We start from the raw sequence: 21,891 nt of genomic DNA, 5'->3' as shown, positions 1-21,891 counted from the left end.
CTCTCTCTCTCATTCTGTATGCATGAACTGGTGATTGTTCTCTGCTGGAGGGTCGGTTTGATAAAAGCTACCCTGCCAATACTGAAATGAGAAAATCATTCAAAATTCTAATAGATACTGCCAAACAACTCTTCTAAGTCTGTTTTTTATCAATGTCTCTCACCGGTGTTGTATCGATGTTTCAGTATCTTCCTCTGTTCAATAGTACTTATACTGTAAAGTTGTTTTCATAGTACCCTACTTGATGGATGCAAATGTTATTTTAGTACTTTCATTAGCATTTCCCTAAGGTTTATTGAGGTTGAGGATATTTTCATTCCATTGGAAGTTTTTATAGTCTTTTTAAAAAAAAGATTATTTATTTATTTGAGAGAGAGAGCAGAGTGGGAGAGAACATGAGTTGGGGGGGGCAGAGGGAGAGAGAGAAGCAGATTCCCTGCTGAGCAGGGAGCCCGGTGTGGACCTCTGCGGGCCTCTGCGGGCCTCTGCGGGCCTCTGCGGGCCTGGATCCTAGGACTCTGGGATCATGACCTGAAGGTAGATGGTTAATCTACTGAGCCACCCAATTCCCAGTATTATTTTCTGTTTTGTAATTTGCCTATTTATAGTTTTACCTATTTTTCTTATTGTTTGTGCATATGAATTATACTTAATTGTCAGCTATTTGCATCACAAATAACTTCTCAATGTCCATTTTCACTTTTGCTCATGTTTCTTTTATCAGACAAGAGTGTTAAATTTTTAGTAAACATTATCTATCCTTTATACCTCCTGCTTTTTTATACCAGTGCTTGCTTTTTCTAGGTGTAGATATTAATTTTTTTTTAAATGAAATTTGTTTTGTACTCAGTCTCTGAACTCTGTCTTCCCTGTTGTTGGGCAGCAACTGAAATGTGCTAGTGTGTTATTTCATTGCCTGCTTGAACACTTAGTATGTAAATTAAGAAATATTCCTAGGAATATTCTTGAATATATTCTTAGTGAGCGTGATTATTAATTATTAATCATTTAATTGACCAATTAGAGTTTGAAAAAATTTCTTTAAAGATTTTATTTATTTATTTGACAGAGGGACAGATCACAAGCAGGCGGAGAGGCAGGCAGAAAGAAAGGGGGAAGCAGGCTCCTTGCTGAGCAGAGAGCCCGATGTGGAGCTCAATCCCAGGACCCTGAGATCATGACCTGAGCTAAAGACAGAGGCTTAACCCACTGAGCCACCCAGGCAATTTCACCCAGTGAAATTTTAAAAATTTTATTTCACTTTAGTTTCAGTTAGTTAACATACAGTGTTATATTAGTTTCAAGTATACAATACAATGATTAAGCATACATACATCACCATGTGCTCATCATGATAAGTGCCCTCTTTAATCCCCATCACCTTTTTCAACCATCCCCCACTCTTCTTCCCTCTGGTAGCCATCAGTTTGTTCTCTGTAGTTAAGGGTCTGTTTTTTGGTTGTCTCTCCTTTTTTTCCCTTTGCTCATTTGCTTTCTTTTTTAAATTACACAAGTAAAATCATATGGTATTTGTCTTTCTCTGACTGACTTACTTCCCTTAGCATTATGATCTCTAACTCCATCCATGTTGTTGCAAATGACATGATTTCATTCTTTTTTATGGCTGAATAATATTCATTGTATATCATATTTTTATATATATTATACATGTATATATATACAATGAATATTAGATATATGTATATGTATGTGTATATATGTATGTGTGTGTGTGTGTGTGTGTATACACACACACCACATTTTCTTTATCATTCATCAATTGATGGACACTTGGACTGCTTCCATATCTTGGCTATTGTAAGTAATGCTGCTATAAACATAAGGGTGTGTGTATCTCATTGAATAAATTTTTCATGAATACCCAGTAGTGGAAATACTGGATCATAAGGTAGTTCTGTTTTTAATTTTTTGAAGAATCTCCATACTGTCTTCTACAGTGGCTGCATCAGTTTGCATTCCCAATGACAGTGCACGAGGGTTTGTTCTTTTTTCTCCACATCCTCATCAACTCTTATTCCTTTGTTTTTGATTTTAGCTATTCTCATGGGTGTGAGGTGATCTCATTGTAGTTTTGATTTGCATTTCCTTGATGATGAGTGATGTTGAGCATCTTTTCATGTGTCTGTTGGCCATCTGGATGTCTTCTTTGGAAAAATGTCTGTTCATGTCTTCCGCCCATTTTTTAATTGCAGTATTTGTTTTTTGGGGGTTGAGTTTTATAAGTCCTCTCACTCTTTGTGCATAAAAAGAAACTGAAAAACATAAGAAGCAAAGAACAAAGTCATCAATAATCAGAAGCGGTTTATAGTTTGACTTCTAGGTCCCATGTGTGTATCTACACAACTAAGCATTTTAATGTCGTTAAGAGCCTACAGTTATGTATCATGCTTTTTTTTTACACACCATGAATATTTACCATTTCAAAGTCACAAAACTATGAGTATTTTGATAACCAACAGTACACTACACCAACTCAATCTGAAAGGAAAAAAATATAATCCTGCCTTCCTTGGCAACAAAAATTTCAAGACAAAGACAAAAATGGCAACAGGCCTCCAGATAAAGATATCGGCAGGGGTATAATTAACTGCATTCCCTTAATGTTCAATTAAACATGAGCCACGAAGTAACAGAGTACACAACACATAATGCTTCTGAAAGAATTCATTATCCAATATATAGTATGCAAATATTAGCAAGGAGGTATGTTTCCACTGAATCACTTAATGTATTCCTATAGTACATCCAAAGGAGATGCACACACATTGAGAATTATCATTAAAATGTAAATATGAGTACATCTGCGTACATCTTTCCCTTTATATTTCTTCTGCCCCTCTGCTGCCCACCTAAGGAATAAGTCCAGATGTACATTTCTCTGAGACAGCTTAACAGCTTGATATTGAAGACGCTTCTTTCCTATCAATTATAACAGAAAGAAACTTACAAGTTGGTTAATTCACAAGCTTTACATTTTATCATACATTACCACTGCAGGACATTCAAAAAGCTTAGGTGTTATGAAATAATGAACCTTGTCCACAGCAAACACAGGTACGTCACAAAAATGCATTTATAGACCTATGGTTATAACTTAAAACTGTCTTTTAGATATGGAGATACTAACAAAAAGCCCTTCCCTTCCCGAGTTTTATAAGTTCTTTATTTATTTTGGATACCAGCCCTTTATCCGATTTGTCATTTGCAGATGTCGTCTTCCATTCTGTAGGCAGTCTTTTGAGTTTTGTTGATTATTTCCTTTGCTGTGTGGAAGTATTTAATGTTGATGAAGTCCCTACAGTTTATTTTTGCTTTTGTTTCCTGTGCCTTTGGAGACCTATCTAGAAAAAAAAACTGCTACGGCCAATGCCTGAGAAGTTACTGTGTATGCTCTCTTCTAGAATTTTTATGGTTTTAGGTCTCACATTCAGCTCTTTAATCCATTCTGAGTTTATTTCTGCCTATGGTGTAAGAAAGTGGTCCAGTTACATTCTTTCGCATATTGCTGTCCCGTTTTCCCAACATCATTTGTTGAAGAGACTTTTTCTCCATTGGATATTCTTTCCTGCTTTGTGGAAGGTTAATTGACCATGTCATTATGGGTTTATTTCTGGATTTTCTGTTCTGTTCCATGGATCTTTGTATCTGTTTTTTATGCCAGTACCATACTGTTTTGTTTACTACAGCTTTGCAGTATAACTTGAAGTCCAGAATTATAATGCCTCCAGCTTTGTTCTTCTTTTTCAAGATACTTCGGCAATTTGCGGTCTTTTGTGGTTCCATATAAATTTTAGGAGTGTATGTTCTAGTGCTGTGAAAAATGCTGTTGGTATTTTGTTAGGGATTATATTACATGTGTACATGACTTTGGGTAGTGTAGACGTTTGGACAATATTTGTTCTTTCAATCCATAAGCTTGAAATGTCTTTCCACTTATTTGTGTCATCTTTAATTTCTTGCATCTGTATTTTATAGTTTTCAGAGTACAGGTCTTTTACCTTTTTTGGTTAGGTTATTCCTAGGTATCTTATTATTTGTGGTGTAATTGTCAATGGGATTGTTTTCTTAATTTCTCTTTCTGCTGCTTCATTATTGATGTATAAAATGCAACAGATTTCTGTACATTGGTTTTCTGTCCTCTGACTTTACTAAATTCATTCATCAATTCTAGCAGTTTTTTAGTGGTGTCTTTGGGTCTTTTATATATAGTATCATGTCATATACAAATAATGAAAGTTTTACTTCTTTCTTACCCATTTTGATGCCTTTTATTGCTTTTCCTTGTTTGATTGCTGTGTCTAGGACATCCAGTACTATGTTGAATCAAAGTGTTGAGAGAGGACATCCTTGTCTTATGTTCTATATATTCCTGATATTAGGGGAAAAGCTCTCAGTTTTTCCCCATTAAGGATGATGTTAGCTGTGAGTGCTGATTATTAATTTCATTGTTGAGTGTTCCAGCTCGAATATTTCATAATTTATTTAACTTGTCCTCTATTGGTGGACATTTTATTATTATTAATGATGCTATGAACATTCTTGACATAGGTCTTTGTATGTCTCAGTATTTCACTAGTATAGATTCCAATATAAAACTGAGAATACTTTAAAGTCTGTGACACAAATTGTCAATAATTTCCACCAAGATTATAACCATTTTTATTTCAATATTTCAATCAGCACAATATACTTCTCGGTTCTGGGTTTCATTATTTTAGAAAATTGCAATTTAAAAAGATGGTCTTGGGCGCCTGGGTGGCACAGTTAGTTGTGCATGTCTTCGGCTCAGGTCATGAACCCACTGTCCTGGGGTCAAGTCCTGCATCAGGCTACCTGCTCAGTGGGGGGCCTGCTGCTTTCTCTCCTCCCCACTTGTGCACTCTCTTGCTATCTCTGTCACTATCCCTGTCTCTCTTAAATAAATAAATAAAATCTTTAAAAAAATTAATAAAAATAAAAAGATGGTCTTAATGTACTAAAACACATTTCTTTTTCATATTTTCATGTGCTCGTGTTATTTTTTTGTTGTTGTTTATTTTGTAGGCTTATGAAGATTCTATTCCTTTTCCAACATTTGTATGAGGGTACTTGTCTTTTCCTTATTGATTTAGAAAACTGCTTTATGTATTATATATATTAATTAATCCTTTTACATTATCCGAGGGGTGCCTGGGTGTCTCAGTTGTTGGGCATCTGCCTTTGGCTCGGGGTCATGATCCCAGCGTCCTGGGATCAAGCTGCACATCTGGCTCCCTGCTCGGAGGGAAGCCTGCTTCTCCCTCTCCCACTCCCCCTGCTTGTATTCCCTTTCTCATTCTCTCTCTATGTCAAATAAATAAATAAAATCTTTAAAAAAATAGATATATGTATAAACTTGGTACAGTGCCATAAAAGACTTTCCTTCTTAAAAGGCACTAATTATTTCTTTATTTAGATAAGTATTTTCTTTTATTCCAATTTTGGTAAACTCCATGTAATAAAAGTTGAGATATTGAATAGCAAAATCAAAACATTGTTCTAATCATTGTTTATATGCCTCTTGTATTGCATACTTTTTGCAATATCTTCTGTTTTCATCCCTTTTTAAACACCACTGAGAGATGGCCAACTAGTGACAGCATCTCATTCCAGTTTTAGAAAAGTCTTCTAAATCTGTAACTTTAACCTATTCTTCCTCTTTGTGTCTTCTGGAGCCACACAGGATAAATCTCAAGTCTGTCTCATCATCCACATTTCCCCTGCCCACGTTGTGTATAACCACGGCCCCTCTTTGACAGAGCACCTCAAGACTTGCAGCAAGCAGTCTGTAGGACTTACTTGTTTTTGTGTCAAAGTATTTTCCTCTCCGCCATGTGGCACTAGCTACCGTGGGCATTGACAGCATACATTTTTATTGTATAGACGTTCTGTATAAACGAGAATGTTGTTGGCAGATTGGAAGACAAATCAGTGGTTGACGTGAGAAAGTGATGAGAATGGTATGAAGTAAAAGGGGCTTTGGAGGATTCATTATTTAGAACTTGTGAAGTTAGGGGTTGTGAGAAGCCAGGACGGAATGGATATTGGCATGGTGATAAAGTTTTGTCATCTCGCTGTGAGAACAAACTGTGACCATGGTGCCTGAATTCTCAAGTGTGCTCAGTCAGTGGCGCTAGGCTGACCAGAATTAGATGTCTCTCTCTCTCAGGACAGTAAGTAAATGTGAAGACTGGCGGTGGAGTGAAGTCAGTCACATAGATCCGATGTTGTCTTCCACAACGTCCATCTCTGTCTGAAGTGGCAATGCAAAAGAAAGACAGGAACTTGTGTGAGACTTAAGGAAACATCGAGAGGAATCATTGTCTTCCCTTGCCAATCAGGGATGATGACTTCAGCCACCATGCGTCTTGCTTCCCTTTTCAGGGATTTCAGTATGCTTGGTGATTTATGGGAGCTCAGATCCCTTGGTCGATGAAAAGTTTCTCAGTTCCAATTTTTATATGACAGCCTCTGGAAGATTTGAAGAGCAACCAAATATATCAAGTTCTTTTAGCCATTCTTAAAATGACAGGTTTTTCTGGCATCTTGTCTTTGTCACTCTTAAATGGGTACAGTTTAATTTAACTCTGTTCTTTATGAAATTTGGAAGGCAGACACAATGTATTTTTGTTGTGGAAAACCACAGTAGGAGGCAGTTAAACTCTTACTCCTTGAGCTGGTTTCTAAGTTAAATTCTTATTCAATTAAAAACTAAAGTATGTATGGGTTTATAGAAGAATATATTCTGAGTCAGTTCTTAAAAACTGATATTACAACTTAGTATGGATTTTACTTTGTCATACTCATAGTTCAAGTTCACAGTCAATGCATTGGCTTCTTTTGGGACAGATCATTCAGCAAACTCTTGCAGGTCGTGGAAGCTTCAAGCTCCTCTCTCAGTCTTTGGCAGAATTAAGGATCTTTTCATCATGAATATCAAACCATCACCAAAAAATGTCCACAAGAACAAAACAACCAGCAACAACCACAACAAAAAACAGTATGACCTCTTCTTAATTACCAGGTACCCAGTGTGCCGGCTGATAATTTTCATACATCCTTTTCTTCTTTCCCCCATGCACTTTTATCTGAGAAGAACAGTGGGAAGAAAGGAACACTTGAATTGTCCAGATTTGTGGATCTGGACCAAGTCCAGCGTCCTAGGCAGACTTGAGAAGACTGGTTCCCAAGTGTGATCTGGCAGTGCCACCCCCACAGCAATGACACGATGAGCTTCATGCCTTTAAGGGCACTTTGATATATATGATTGCATTTGATCTTTACCTTGGGGGTTAGTAGGACAAGTGGCCTTGTCCTCACCTTGGCCCTAGAACAACCTGAGCACAGAAGCTTAACGCAGTTCGTCCTTTGTCTCCAGAGGCAAGAGGAAAAACCTGATGTCCCACCTGGTAGCCTGGGGCTCTTTCTGCCGACTGGCACTGCGCCCTCAGATGCTGGGGTAAATCTGTGAAGTTGGCTTGCACTGGAGGGAATATACCCATGGCAATGCCTCTGAATCTCAGAGTTAAAAAGGAAGTGAGCCAACAGGGAGGGGGAAAGCCTTCAGCATCTTAGATCTTTGTTTCTAAGAACACCTGGAGGAGGTAGTTGGATGATTTGACATATGTTTTAACAATGAAGAGCTTCACTATGAAAAGATAAGAGTCTGTAAAGTAGTTGGGAAGTCAGCCTCCTTTAATACACACAGACTCTTCTTTGGAGCTGAAAGTGCCTGTGGGGTAGAGCTGTGGTAAAGAAATGATCCCAGGAGATAAAAACCACCACTAAGACAGGAGAGTGAAATGTTTTCTCTCCTAGTTACCACTGGAGCTGGGTCAAGGGTATAAAGCTTTACACTGCTCTTCAGTTAGTGCCCCACCAGCTGGCACAATGGTGAGCAGATGCCATGGGCAGAGCGGTACCTTACAAGTGACATTTCAATGACAGGAGTACCAGGGAGTGACAATTTGAGGAAAATGGTATTGGGAATCTTGAAGTGTGTCCCCCTTTTTCTGTGTCCAGCTAACCATTATCTTCCACGTGTCTTCTGTCTCAGTCACACTAGGGCTGTGGCTGTGCAGCAGATTTAGAGGGATCTGCCTGTGCCTCTAGGGCTCGGGGATGGGCTACTTTTCTCTTCAAATGGCCAGTTGTATGTTGGGAAAACATCGTTTGGAGTTACTGGGCATGCCAAAGATAGCTCAGTTGACCCGTGAAGCTGAGCTCCTCAGAGCTCCTCAGAGTCAAAATGAGGAGTATAGAGCACATAGGGCTCAACTGCATGGGTATAACAGATGTTTCAGATGTATTTCATCTCCACACTACAAGCAGTTAAAGAAAGAACGAGAAAGCAGGAGGTAATGAAGGACAGGAAGAACAATAGGACCACATCCTTTATTTTCACTTTGGAGATGGACCTAAGACGCTCTCCACAGCTTTCTCTCTGTTTCCTGAAATACTTGGAGTCTCCCCTTTGTCTGGGATGGATGGCCATCGCAATCCAGGAGAGTGATGGGGAGAAACACACGCTGGGCTGCAAAGGGTCACTGAATAGTGTTGTTCACATTCTCAGGAACTCAGAGGCCAGCCCCCAAGTCCTGGTGAGGATGGAGAGCTCCATCCCACGATAGAGCCTTGCTGTGATTCCAGAAGCACTGCCCCAGTCTGCCATCAGGATCCCGAGTTCCATGGGTATAAGTCACCCAGCCAGGTACAATTTGGAAGGCACCCATTCCTTTATCCATCCTGTGTCCGACTTGCAGGGTCAGGCTACTGGGAGACCCAGAGGAGAAGACCACCATGGGTTCCTGTGGGGCATCTCCCAGCCCTCCTCCTTGGCAGGGGCAGTGGGAAAAGGATACCAGGAGGATTTTCTGACTCCAGTGGCTGAAGAGAGAGGGTCGGGGTTGGTTCTTTTGATCTAAAAGTGAAAGATTTCAAGAACACTTGTGGTAATTTAAAATCCTGCAGTACCATCCAAATAATAATAGGCACAGAACAGCATTTTTAAAAAGAAGTTATTTTTCTGCTATATACTTTTAAAAAACCACAGGAGTTTTTAATCTGCCTGGAACATCACTGATTTGACCAATGTTTTTTACTTTCTCTAGATATACAGGTTCTATTATAAAGATGTGAACAGAATTTTTAAACTAGGTGTCTTTATTGTTGATTATATAACTGAATGTGTCCATTGTGACTCCAACAATTTAAAAAAAGAATGAACATATATATATATTTTTTTGGCTATATAGCCGTATGTGTTTATTGTGTTTCAAACAATATAAAATGTAGAAGGGGGATGTGGTCCCGTAGTCCTGTTCCTCAGCAACAGTCACTGTTAGCTCTAAATTTGCTTCTAACTTGCAGGAGCTTAAGGATGATAGTTTTAAGTGAGCTTGTGTTCTCACATTGGGTTGCATTTGTTCTGTCTGCAAAAACGCATGGCATAAACAGCAGCAAACCCAGTATAATAACAACCAGAAAAATGAAAATTTGTACAAAACTACAATAGATACCAAAAAGACCCTGAACATTTAAAAGTGTTAGGTCTGGGGCGCCTGGGTGGCTCAGTGGGTTAAGCCGCTGCCTTCGGCTCAGGTCATGATCCCAGGGTCCTGGGATCGAGTCCCGCATCGGGCTCTCTGCTCAGCAGGGAGCCTGCTTCCCTCTCTCTTTCTCTGCCTGCCTCTCTGTCTACTTGTAATCTCTGTCAAATAAACAAAAAAAAAATCTATTAAAAGTGTTAGGTCTGTTCATTATGTTCTTTGTGGCATTTTATAGTCATTGCTGGTAAGAGGTAAGAATCTTCCGTGCATCTGCCAACCCATGACATCTGTTCTTTCTGCTCCTCTGAGTATTTGTGAGATCATTATGGGGTTCTGACTTAACATACTTAGGATAAAAAGATCTATTGATCATTGAAGCAGTCTTTTTAAATCCCTTCTCTGGATGGCCAGTTGGATATAATTATAAGTCATGAAATTTATCATCACCTGTGGCTGTCAGAAGCCAATTTGTTAGTTTAATTATACCTCATGTTTCTTTACTCATGATTATTTTATCAGATGATACTGGGGGCTTTGTGTGTGCCTTGCACAGTGCCAGGATGAAGGGTACCAAAGGACCAGGCAGGCAGGAGAGAGACACACATACACATGGACAACTTTGAGGTGATGTGAGAAGAGGGCACCCCAGTTGACTGAAACCCAGAGGACAGAGTGACTCCATTTTGCCAGAAAATACCAGGGAAGGATTCTTAGAGGGCCGATTTCGGTGACATGAGTCATGAAAGTTTAGTAAGAACTTGTAGGTGGAGAGAGGCTGGGGACGAAACAAGGTGTGTCAAGACAAAGCTATACCGGTAGAGAAGGGAATGAACACTTCTGAGGCACCTACTGTGCAGACACTGCGTATCTGCTAATTTGATGCTGTCAGGTCTGCCTCATTGTCCTCGTTTTGCCCAGGAGGAAGCTCAAGAGAGTTATGTGTTTTGCCCAAGTTCTTGGGTTACCGCTTGGGGAGTCATGGTTCTGCCCATAGCATGAGGCTGAGGAAAGAGCTTGTCTTCTGGTGGGAGTGATACCTTGGTGTGGCTGGAGTGTGGCCTGCCATGAAGGAAACAGATGGAAGCGAGGTTAAAGATGGAGAATAGAACCGATTAGTGAAGGGCATTTTCAGCCTGTGTAAGATTTGCTCGTGATTTGCTAGTGTTTGAGAACACTAGTAAGGGTTTGTAAGCAGACATGGGAAGCTTGACTGATTTTTTTTTTTTTAAGATTTTATTTATTTATTTGACACAGAAGAGAGTTAGCGAGAGAGGGAACACAAGCAGGGGGAGTAGGAGAGGGAGAAGCAGGCCTCCCTTGGAGCAGAGAGCCCAATGCGGGGCTTGATCACAGGACCCTGGGATTGTGACCTGAGTCGAAGGCAGATGCTTAACAACTGAGCCACTCAGGTGCCCAAGCTTGACTGATATTTTATTTTATTTATTTATTTTTAACTATTTTATTTATTTATTTGACAGAGATCACAAGTAGGCAGAGAGGCAGGCAGAGAGAGAGAGAGAGAGAAGCAGGCTCCCCGCTGAGCAAAGAGCCTGATGCGTGGCTCGATCCCAGGACCCTGGGATCATGACCTGACCTGAAGGCAGAGGATTTAACCCCCTGAGCCACCCAGGCGCCCCTTGACTGATATTTTAGAAAGACTCTGGCCACCATGTTTTAGATGGAGGGAGTTGGATGAGACTGGAATTGGGGTTACAAGTATAGAAAGTATTTTTCTAAATTTGACCTGACTTTCTCCTTAAGACCACCTCTCCACTTAGTAAGTGGAGAAAAAAGAAGCTACATTTAGTTGAGAGGAGGAAACTCCGATTGCTCCATGAATGTGGAAAGTCTCTTTCGGTAATTTGTTTTTCCCTCTGCACCCCACTGAGATGGAGTCTCACATGGCCTTGAGGGTGTGTGTATGTGTGTTTGTGTCAAAGATTGAGGCAATCTGGTGACTGTGGTCTGGTGGTGGTCTGGCTCTGCCTGGGCCCTCTGTTGGCAACCGTTGCTGAACTATGTGGCTGCTCTAACTTGCAGTCTATTTTCTCCCAGATCAGTCAGGGCCTGGCTGTCTGTATTGCCTACGTGGTCCCACTGTGGCTCTTGCTTGACCTTTATACCCCTTACTTTATCCCACGATAAGTTTTGATAGTGCCCTTCTCTCCATGGTCCTCCACGGTAGTACTTGGGAATGTCCAGTCTGCTTAGAAGCTCGTCAGGCTTTGTATAGCTAACCTCAAAACTTGGCCAGCCTGCCTATCTATCTATCTATCTATCTATCTATCTATCTATCTATCTATCTATCATCCATCCATCTATCTATCTATCTCTATCTACCTACCTGTCTATATCTGTCTATCTATCTAACACACAACTGCTGTGACACCAGTTTTGCCGAGTTACGTGATATGGTCACCACCCATGCAGTCATCACTCCGTGTTGTCATGAGAGTCGGGGGTGGGGCATGAAGACGTTCTGTGAGGTGGCATATCCTCTAGATCCCTAACAGGAACGGGATACAGAAACTCCTTGGCTTTTGGTTTTTGTTAATCAACCTTTTAAACTCCTCACCCTCTTCTAGGATTTTAGCCCTGATTGGGGAAAAGCTGTACCAGATGTGTCTCCATCTCCTGATTTCTCTTTTTACCTCAACCACTTCTCTCCGCCATTCTCCGTGTGTTCCCAACTCACTGGGACTTCTCTAGGTCATCCTGTCCTCCTTTAGGAAGAAACCGTTTAAACTCCCACTTCGGGCTATCATGATGGCCAGGGTACAAGGAAGGAGTGAGGTCAGCTGTTAAGATAAAGGAATTTCAAATGAATTTCAAACTGTCGCATTTGTCACCTGATGGTAGAACGGCTGCAGTAGTCTAGGTGAGGGATAATAAAAGCCAGAAGAGAGTCCTGCGTGTGAGCCTTGGTGAAACCAAATGTGTGGGTGATGACAGGGAGGCGTTGAAGATGACTTTAGGGTTCCTAGTTGAGGCAACCATTGGATAAAGATTCACTTGACAGAGAAAAGACAAGAGGAGAAGGAGTCACTGTGAAGGCAGAGGGGAGGAGCAGGAGGTTTGTGGGGTGGGAGGAAGACAGAGAAGGTAATGATTCCGTTTGGGGTCTGACTGAAATGCTGTCTAATAGGAGAAATGTGGGGCTGGCGCCTGCGAGAGAATCTGCCTGGAGAAGTGGATTTGGGAAACAGGTGAGAATATCTAGGAAGAAAAGGAAGAGAGACTCACTCGTCCTTGTAAATGCTAAATTTAAAGTCATCAACAAGGTCATCCCTGTTTTAATTCTTCCTTGTATTTCACAATGACCCAGTACTTTGGGACCTCTCCTCCAGGTTCCTTGAAGCGGGACACCTCTGAGGTCACAGGGTACCGACAAGGGTGTCTGCTGCTACTTCTGATGCCCAAGGGGACCTTTAAAGCGCCAGGCTTGATGCTTAGATCCATGGTATACTAAGTTCATATCAGAGTGAGGCCAGAATATTCCACACAAAGAAAACTTTGATGAGTATTTAAAAATAAATAATCTGCAGGTGCGTGCAGAGGCATTGTCTAATTTTTTGTAACTGAGCTGAGTTTGTTAAGTGAACTCTCGGGAATGTGACATGTACCTCTCAAAACCATCATCGTTATGCCTGAGACATGGTCTAACCTTTGGGCGTCCTCTGCTAATATAATTGCCTCGCTGTCTTTGAGAGGTGGCTTCTAATTGGGTTTCACAGTAGCCGTTGCTGTCGAAGTGCAGGTTGCAGCCTTTCAATGGGTTGGGCCGGGTCATTAAGCATTTCCTCTCCCTGGACTGGACAGCTGAGCCTGGACAGGAGCCAGCAGTTACTGAAATGCCATTACTCAGAGGCCTGACCTTTAAGACACTGACTTGTTATGTCATTGAGGTTCGACTTCTCTCCTCTCAAATTTAAATGGAGCTTTATTGCATACAGTGCTAAACTCAATTCTTCTCACTCTCCGTGGCCTTTCCATAAGGTTATTTCCCCCTGGTTCCTAACATTTAGTCCTCTGGCTGGACAAGGGGTTTAAGAACTAAAGACAGCTTGCCATTTACGAGGCTTGGGACCGTCCGTGGGAAGTGTGGTAGATTATCGCACGGGCACGACTCAGAGTCCTCCGAGGATTGATGATTGACGTACAGGTAACCTGAGGAGAAGTCTCTTAGCCAGTTTTCTTCTTTTTGGTAAAAATGTGCTGAAAATTCTTTCTTTTCCTCAAGTTCTTATTTTTATTCCAGTTGGTTAACATACAGTGTTCTCTTAGTTTGGGGTGTGCACTATAGTGACTCAGCACTTCCGTACATCATCCTGCGCTCATCACAGCAAGTGCCCTCCTTCACCCCCATCCCCTGTGTCCCGCCTCCTCCCACTGGCCTCCCGCTCTTGGAACCATTGGCTTGTTCACTGTCAGTAAGAGACTGTTTCTTGCTTTGTCTCTCTCGCTCTTTTCCCTTGTGCTGGAAATTCTTATCTCTAGGATTATTGTTCTGAAGGTTTTTAATTCATTTGAAGAAAATGAGTACATAACGGTCACCCTGAAGAAACAAGACCTTGAGCGGGCGTGGGTGGGAAGGGGGGACCACAGAAGGAACTCCGTGTTCGGCTCTGGCTCTCCTTAGAGTAGCTCTGTAGCCAGTCCTCTTTATGCTCCAGGAAGACATCCTGGGCAGGTCCAGTGTATTTTCTGATCATTCTTGTGCAATACACAGCTGTCCAGTCACGTTTCCTTTCCAGACAGTCTCAGTTTGGTGATTAATGTGTCCGGCCTCAAATAGGCTGGTATAAAGTGAAAACTTCCCTGGTGCAGATTTCAGATTCAGTTTGTCACATTCTACCAAAAGTAAAAACTACTGCTATTTCTAGTGAAGTACATTGAAATTATAGATTAATTTACTTCTCAGAGGTGATAAACACATTTCCTTATTCTTGGTCTTCAGTTACTTGTATTTGTTATTGCAAAGGCTGTTTTCAAAAGGAAGCTTTGTGGGATGCCCGAGTGGCTTAGTCTTGGGTGTCTGCCTTCGGCTCAAGTCATGATCCCAGGGTCCTGGGGTTGAGTCCCGCATCAGGCTCCCTGCTTGGTGGGAAGCCTGCTTCTCTTTCTCCCTCTCCCCCTGCTTGTGTTCCCCTCTCTCACTTTGTCTCTCTCTGTCAAATAAATTAATAAAATCTTTTAAAAAATTAAAAAAAAAACAACAAAATGAAGTTCTGTGTTTGTTGATATTATTATGCCAAAGTGCAATAAATTTTTGTGTATTGATTTTTGTATTTAACTATTTGGTTCAATGTTCTTATTTTAATAGCTTTTCAGTGAACTCTTGATACAGACAATTATATCAGCTGTGAAAATGGTGTTTTTTCCTTGCTTTCCATTTCTTGTGCCTTTTCCCCTTTATTTTTCTATATTGTCCTCCAGGCAGAATTAGTAAATAGAAGTTTCAATGACTGCCATTGTTTTCTAATTTTTGATTTTAGAAGTGTTGCTTGGTTTTTCCAACAACAAATTTTATTTATTTATTTGTGAGAGAATGAGAGCAAGAGTGAGAGAGGGAGGCAGAGAGAACCCTCACAAGCCCGGTGGTGGGGGGCGGGGTAAGGGGGGTGGGCAGAGGAAGCAGTGGACTTGGAGCAAGGAGCCAGACTCGGGACTTCATCTCAAGACCCTGGGATCATGACCTGAGCCAAAGGCAGATGCTTCACTGACTGTGCCACCCATGCATCCCAGAAGGGTTGCTTGTAAGAATACGCCAATAGGTAGAATATTTATAGTAAATTTTTTTTGTGGCTATCCTTTATTACAGTTAGAAATTTCAGTAAGGAATTTTAATCATGCATCTGCATAGAGTCTTATCCAATATCTTTTCTGTGTCTAATGAGGTGTTGTGGGCTGACTCTTACAGAAGGGTGTTAAGATGCAACCTATTGTATCTTCCAGGTGCAGAGTCATTGCTAAGTGGACTGGGGTGACACTACATTTTGAAACATGATTGATACAGTGTGGATGAATTTTTTAAACATATACCCTTTGTAGGGAAATACTGTATTATGCAGTCATGCTTGAAAAGTAAATCTAAAGTTTGTTTGTTTGTTTTTCTCTCTAGTATTACTTTACCGTTCTTTTTGGCCATGAGGGTCAGAAACCTCTGGAGCTGCGCTGTGAGGAGGAGCAGGATGGTAAAGAGTGGATGGAGGCCATTCACCAAGCCAGGTAGGGACTCACGTCCTCTGTGTGACGCTGGGTTGGCTGGGTCTCTCCCACTGAGGTTTTCACTGTTGGCTGTAGTTCTGGAAGAACTGGCAATTCTAAGATGGATTTCCCGTTGGTATCTCCTTTTTAGTGATGTGTGAAATGATACTTTGAGCTTTCTATGGCTATATTCTAGCCAAAGATGAAAAGTAATAAATATATAAAAATAATAATAATACAAACTATGGAAAGAACCTAGATGTCCATCAACAAATGAATGGATCAAGAAGAGGTGGTGTATATATACAATGGAATACTATGCAGCCATCGAAAGAAATGAAATTTTGCCATTTGCAACGACGTGGATGGAACTAGAGGGTATTATGCTTAGCGAAGTGAGTCAGTTGGAGAAAGACAACTATCATATGAGCTCCCTGATATGAGGAAGTGCAGATGCGACATGGGAGGTTTGGGAGGTAGGAAAAGAAAAAAATGAAAGAAGGTGGGATCGGGAGGGAGACAAACCATAAAAGACTCAATCTCAAAAAACAGACTGAGGGTTGCTGGGGGGGGTGAGGAGGGGAGAGGGGGGCGGGGATATGAACATTGGGGAGGGTATGTGCTATGATGAGTGCTGTGAAATGTGTAAACCTGAAGAGTCACAGACCTGTACCCCTGGGGATAAAAACACATTATATGTTTATTTAAAAATTAAAATAATAATAATAATAATGGGTCACTTTTGTGGATTGTTCCTGTATGACAGGAGCCCTTCTAAGTGCTTCTCAATGAAGGCATTTATTCAGTGTATTGATTTGCTTATCCTCTCAATAATCTGGGGTTGGTCTTATAATTACCCCGTTTTACAGAGAAGGAAAATGAAGCTGGGAAGGTTGGTTTGCTTGTCTGAGGTCACACAGCTGGTAAGTGGCAGAGCTGGGATACAGACCCAGCCAAGCCCACGTTTGTAAACCCTGCCCCGGGCAGCCTGGTTATCAAGAGCAGTGATGCTGACTCGATCTGGGGAGATAGGAGAGTATGATTTTATTTCCTCCCAAGAAATACCAGGAAGGTAGAAAGAACTTACTTGGCCGCAAACAAGAACAAGACATCTGAGAGTCAGGCAGCTCCCTCTCTCATTTTTCATATTCATTTCTGAAGTCCAGCCCATTTTTGCTTCTCATAGCTCCCAGGCTCACTGCTTTCCTGTCTGTTTCCTCCTTCATCTAGTCTCTGGACACTCTGTAAGTCCCTGCTTCTATCCCCGCTGCTTCCGGGCCAAGACTCCAGCTGGGGCCTATCTGCTTTTCCTTCCCCTGACATGCCCCCTGCTTCTCCTAAGTGCCCTGCCATGCCTCTACCGCCCCGGTCCCTGAAACTGTCCCCCACAAGTAGCCCTCACAGGCCCCTTCTCCAGATTGCTGCAACTCTTGCTTTACCACATGTAGGATGTTTAACGGTTTAGCACAACTTACGGGCTTTTTTTTTTTAATTCTTTTTTTTTTTTTTTTTACATATTTCCTACGTGTGATTTATGTTTCCTGAGCTGGATTGCATGCACCTTGAGAGTGAAGAGGAGGTGGCTTCATTTCTGAACAAAGCACAGTGCTAATTATGTAGCTGGTGACCAAGAACTATTTTCAGACTTTAAAGAGGATAGGGCATTTGTTCCGAGTTTAGATTCTTCTCGAATCCTTGAGATTTTTTTTCTCTCCTGCCTTCCCCACCTCTCTTTTTCTCTTCTACTACTTTATATTGACCACCTACTGCCTCTGTGTCAGGCGTAGTACTTTCCATATGTTGTTTATTCCTCACAGCTACCCACTTTACAGATGAGAAAACAGAGGCTCGTGATTATTAAGCAGACTGGCCAACATCTATCATGAAGTTGTTAAGCTGCAGAGCTGGCCTTCACACCCAGATCAGTCTGACTCCAGAGCCTTTTAACCAGTGTTTTGGGTTGTACCTGTCTTCATTCTCGTCTTTTTCTCTTCAGGCGTCTCCTTTTCTATTCAAAGATGCAAAGAGGCTAATATAAAGTCAGGGTTGAGAGTCGAAGATATTATCTGCAAAATATTTCAGTTCTTTTTTCTTTCCTCCCCTTCAAAATATTTCTTTGAGAGGCACAGGATTGGCGACCAAATGCTGCTCTCTGAGGGCGCCCCTGGGGTAGCTTGTCCACACCATGATCCTGGCACACGGTTCAGCTGTCTTTTCTGTCATTGTTTCTGTCTGACGGCTTTGCTCCAGACTTTACTGTAATGACAATGACTTTCTATAGAAAGAAGGTCAGGTCTTCAGAGGTGAAGGAAGTATCAAGTTGGCAAGGTAGAACTCTTGGGTTCTTTCTAGACACAATCTCTGTGTAATTCTTTCTTACCTGGGAATTAAAATGAAGTATGCAACGTAAAACATGTGTCTTTGCTTCCCAACCCCCTGCCCTTTTTCATTCCAGAAAGGTGAGATACTATTAGTAACCTAAATACGTTACTTTTGTAGTTACCAAGCAAATACTGGGACAGACCAATAAAGAGTATGTATTACTCCAAAAATGGTTCAATTTTAAGTTTTTCTTTTTTTCCTATACCATGAGAGCTTTGTCATGTATGTGGGTAAAGGGTCAGTATTTGGGGTTGATTGACATATGATCAATTAGGGCACTTGTGGTCTTGTCAGGAGACAGACTTTAGAAACTGCTTTAGTGGTTTAGGTGACCAAATGGTCAAAATTCTCTTCTCTTGTGGATATGAAGATTTAGTTAAGAATTGATTTTTTTAAAAAATTTTCATTCATTGGATTTGCTTTTCCTTTGATTTGAGGCCCAGAACTGGGTTCTTTGATGACTTCTTTTAAATCAGACTGCTTTATACTTGAGTTCTTATATTTAACTTTTTGCACTGAGATGCTTCTTCAATCTTGTTGTTTTGTAAATCAGGGAAGATGACAACTTTTTCCTTTAACTTTGAGTGTTTGGTGTGAACGTGGTTCTGTAAAAGTCATTTTGACTGTTCATACATGTGCAGAGCCAGAAAGTTGATGAAAATGACTCACAGAAAGACTTTGTCAGCCAGTGTCGCTTGGCATTGGGCTAGTTACACAACCAATCAGTTGAATAAAAATTTCACCTTTCGAGGACAGTCTGATGGCTTTAATTTGGTGCCACTGCTTTTTAAATAGAAAATGCTCAGTAATTATGGTTTTACTTTTTTAAAAAACTCTTTTTAAAAGTCTGAGCTGTTGGTTAACTACTGATGAATATTTTAGCCTGAGACCAGGTCTTTTCTGAGTATCCTGCCGACCCTTCTCCTGGTCTCTGCTCAGAGAAACCCTTCTGCTCAGAACCCTTCTCCTGGTTTCTGCTCTTTTCCTGAGATGTCTTCTCAGTACTGTCCTGGGCATGCTGCCTTCATGTGCCATGCAAATCACATTCTTGCCGCTGATTTTTACACCTCCGAGCTGAAGCTACTTGCTCTAGCTGGCCTTCAGAGGATCTCTGGGTCGTTTTCTGGGATGCTGAGTTGCATGTTCTCTCCCTTTGATGGGGCCCAAGGAAAAATCTTTTTGGAAATTATATTCTCATTTCAAAGTTCTGACGGGGTCCAGAAAGCTTGTTTTACAATTTTTCTTGAAGTTGGCCAATACTGCATTTCTAAAACACTGGCACATTTCTACTATCATTCCATCACTTATTACTGGCACCAGTTCATGGGAAGCTGCTAGCAGTCTTATTTTTGTCTGGATGAGGAGAGGCCAGAGCATTTTAATAGCATGGAAGTCCTATGCTTATTCCATAAGTGGTTTGGTAGTTGAGTATGGGACTCCGGATAGTCCTAATAACCTGATTTTTCTTGTTGTTGTTGTGGTCTTAGTCATGTCTGTCTACTGTGGCTGATTTACTCATTGACATTAGGACAGTCAAAAACAATGACTCAGTTAATTGTGAGTCCTTAGGGCTCATTGGCTGAAAAGACAGCATCCACAGCAAGTTTTCTCCACTTGTCTTCTGCTGGAACGCTGTCCAAGCAAAGCTTCAGCAGTTAGAAGGTGGTTATGGCCTGGAAGAGGATTTAGGTATGCGGAGAGGTACCAAAGCTCTTCCTGTTCTGGTTGAAGCGTAAGACCCAAAGGACCTGGTCTGTGACAGTTGAGAAAAGAGAAGTGGAAAGTATTCCAGAGTTGGGGTGGAGGATAGACCTCCTCTAGGACTTTGTGACTACCTGCATATGGTCCGTATTTTACATCAGGAGGTTATCTAACACATCTCTCAGGCCCCTAGTGTGGAGAATGTCACTTCCTGGGTGAAGAAATGATGGATGAGAGCAGTTGTGGGGCAGAGATGATGAGCGCTGGGCGGGAAGGGCCTCTGTGGGGAGTTGGAGGGTTTGCTTGCCTGGAAGTGGTGCCGAGGAGCCCTTCTAACGGCTCTCCTTGCCTTTGCCATGTAATATATGAGAAAATGAGTATTAGAAGTTACTAGAGAAGTGAGGTGTGTCCTGAGGGGAAAGGGGGAAAGCTGGCTTTGGGTTTCTACCAAAGCTGAAGTTAGGGGAGGACTTGTGAAAAGTTGGAGATGTAGAGAATATTAGGCCTGGTACAGCACACCATGGAATGTCCACGTCTTTTTCTTTTTTCTCCCTGGAAAGGTATGGCTTATGCTTTCAGTGTTTGGGACTGTTCTACTGTATCTTTTGCCTGCTTTCTATTTTTTCCAACTTTAATTCTGTTCAGACACCCCCCCCCCCCAGTCTATGTTTATCTGTAGTCCTTTTGATTACATGTACATGAGGCAGCCTGTAGTTCATTCTTTCTGCCCAACCTCCTCAGTCCATTCTTCCCTCCCCCACAACATACACAATCACAAACACACACACTCACCCCAACATAGTAACTGCACCAAACACCTAGTGCCTGTACCTCATCCTTTTTCCTTGGAGAGAGGCTTGATTTAGTGTGCAGTGTGCAATATAAAATCTGTCCAACAATAAAGGCCACACTGTGTATCACATCATCCCCATAAAACCAGCTCTTTAGAGAATGTGCATGGAGAAATCCTCTACATATCAGAAAAAAAGTGATTACACAGAAAAGCTGAAAGTGATTCGTGTATCACAGGGAAATGACAGGACTAGAAAATCAGAAATGGGCTATAATGTTATAGCCTCAAGCAATCCCAAAGCCATATTTTGTATTCTTCTCTTGTTAGACTATCACTACTTTAAAGCTCAAGATGTGGATTTTGTTCATTTGAGATATATATATATATATAGATAGATAGATATGTCTATATCCATATATATTTTAACCAAGAAGTTAGTTGCGCCTTTGCCTCCAGATTTGACATAATCAAAGAGATTTCAACACTTTTTTCTTTCTTAGAACCTGGGAAGCACAGCAGGAGAGAAAAGGGATGATATGTCTGTGGACAATGAAAGATTTCACTTGATGAGATCGTAGAAGTTGTTTCTGTAGGGAAAAGTTGGGCTTTGAATTGCTTTATTTTCAGCCCCTTGTTAATACTGTCACCTGTCCATTCTCTTTCCCACCCCTCGCAGTGCTTTTGCTTCTGCTGACCTCTCAGTGGGAGCTTGCTCTGCACCCACAGCCCGGGTGCTCTGTCCATCTGCATGCGCCCTTCAGCCCGCCTGCGGGGGGCGCCACCACCATGGGCTCTCACCATTCTGAGAACCTGTGCTTTTTTGAGGCAAATTTCAGCCCTGAGCCTCTGTGCTCACTTGCCTCGGACTCCCTTGCTCCATCATTGATTCCCTGGCCCTCCTAAACTTCCCCTCTGTTTACCAACCCCTCTTGGGCTTTTTTTCTGGTATTCTTTGATTCCTCATGAATCTCTCCCACCTTGAAAGCAAGCATTAAAATCCCTCCCTTGGCCCGGCTCCCTCCTCTAGCTGCCCACTCCGGCTGTGCAGCCCTGCTTTTGGAAGAAGCGGTTGGGTGGTTCTCCCTCGCACACAGCGCAGGGCTCCTGCTCCCTTTTCAGCCCTTTATGTTGGGTTTTTGTCCCTACCCCAGGGAAGCTGCTGTCGCCTGAGTCAACAATGACTTTCCAAAGTGTTTTTTTCCTTATGTAATTCCAACTTTC

General features: G+C 41.6%; 1 protein-coding gene across 2 annotated transcripts in view; it reads left to right on the top strand.

The window, feature by feature from the left end:
• The window catches only part of RASGRF2 (Ras protein specific guanine nucleotide releasing factor 2), a 250,919-nt gene that overhangs the window by 56,972 nt on the left and 172,056 nt on the right, over window positions 1–21,891 (top strand). For both annotated transcript variants that reach the window (XM_082724736.1, XM_082724735.1), the window contains exon 2: window positions 15,709–15,815. In XM_082724736.1, the coding sequence (XP_082580862.1) occupies window positions 15,709–15,815 (107 nt within the window). The remainder of the gene's footprint in view (window positions 1–15,708; window positions 15,816–21,891) is intronic.

This window comes from Mustela nivalis (assembly GCF_964662115.1).
Source record: "Mustela nivalis genome assembly, chromosome: 3".
Taxonomy (NCBI): Eukaryota; Metazoa; Chordata; class Mammalia; order Carnivora; family Mustelidae; genus Mustela; species Mustela nivalis.
The sequence above is the reverse complement of the archived record's forward strand: the minus strand, read 5'-3'. Positions and strand labels throughout refer to the sequence as shown.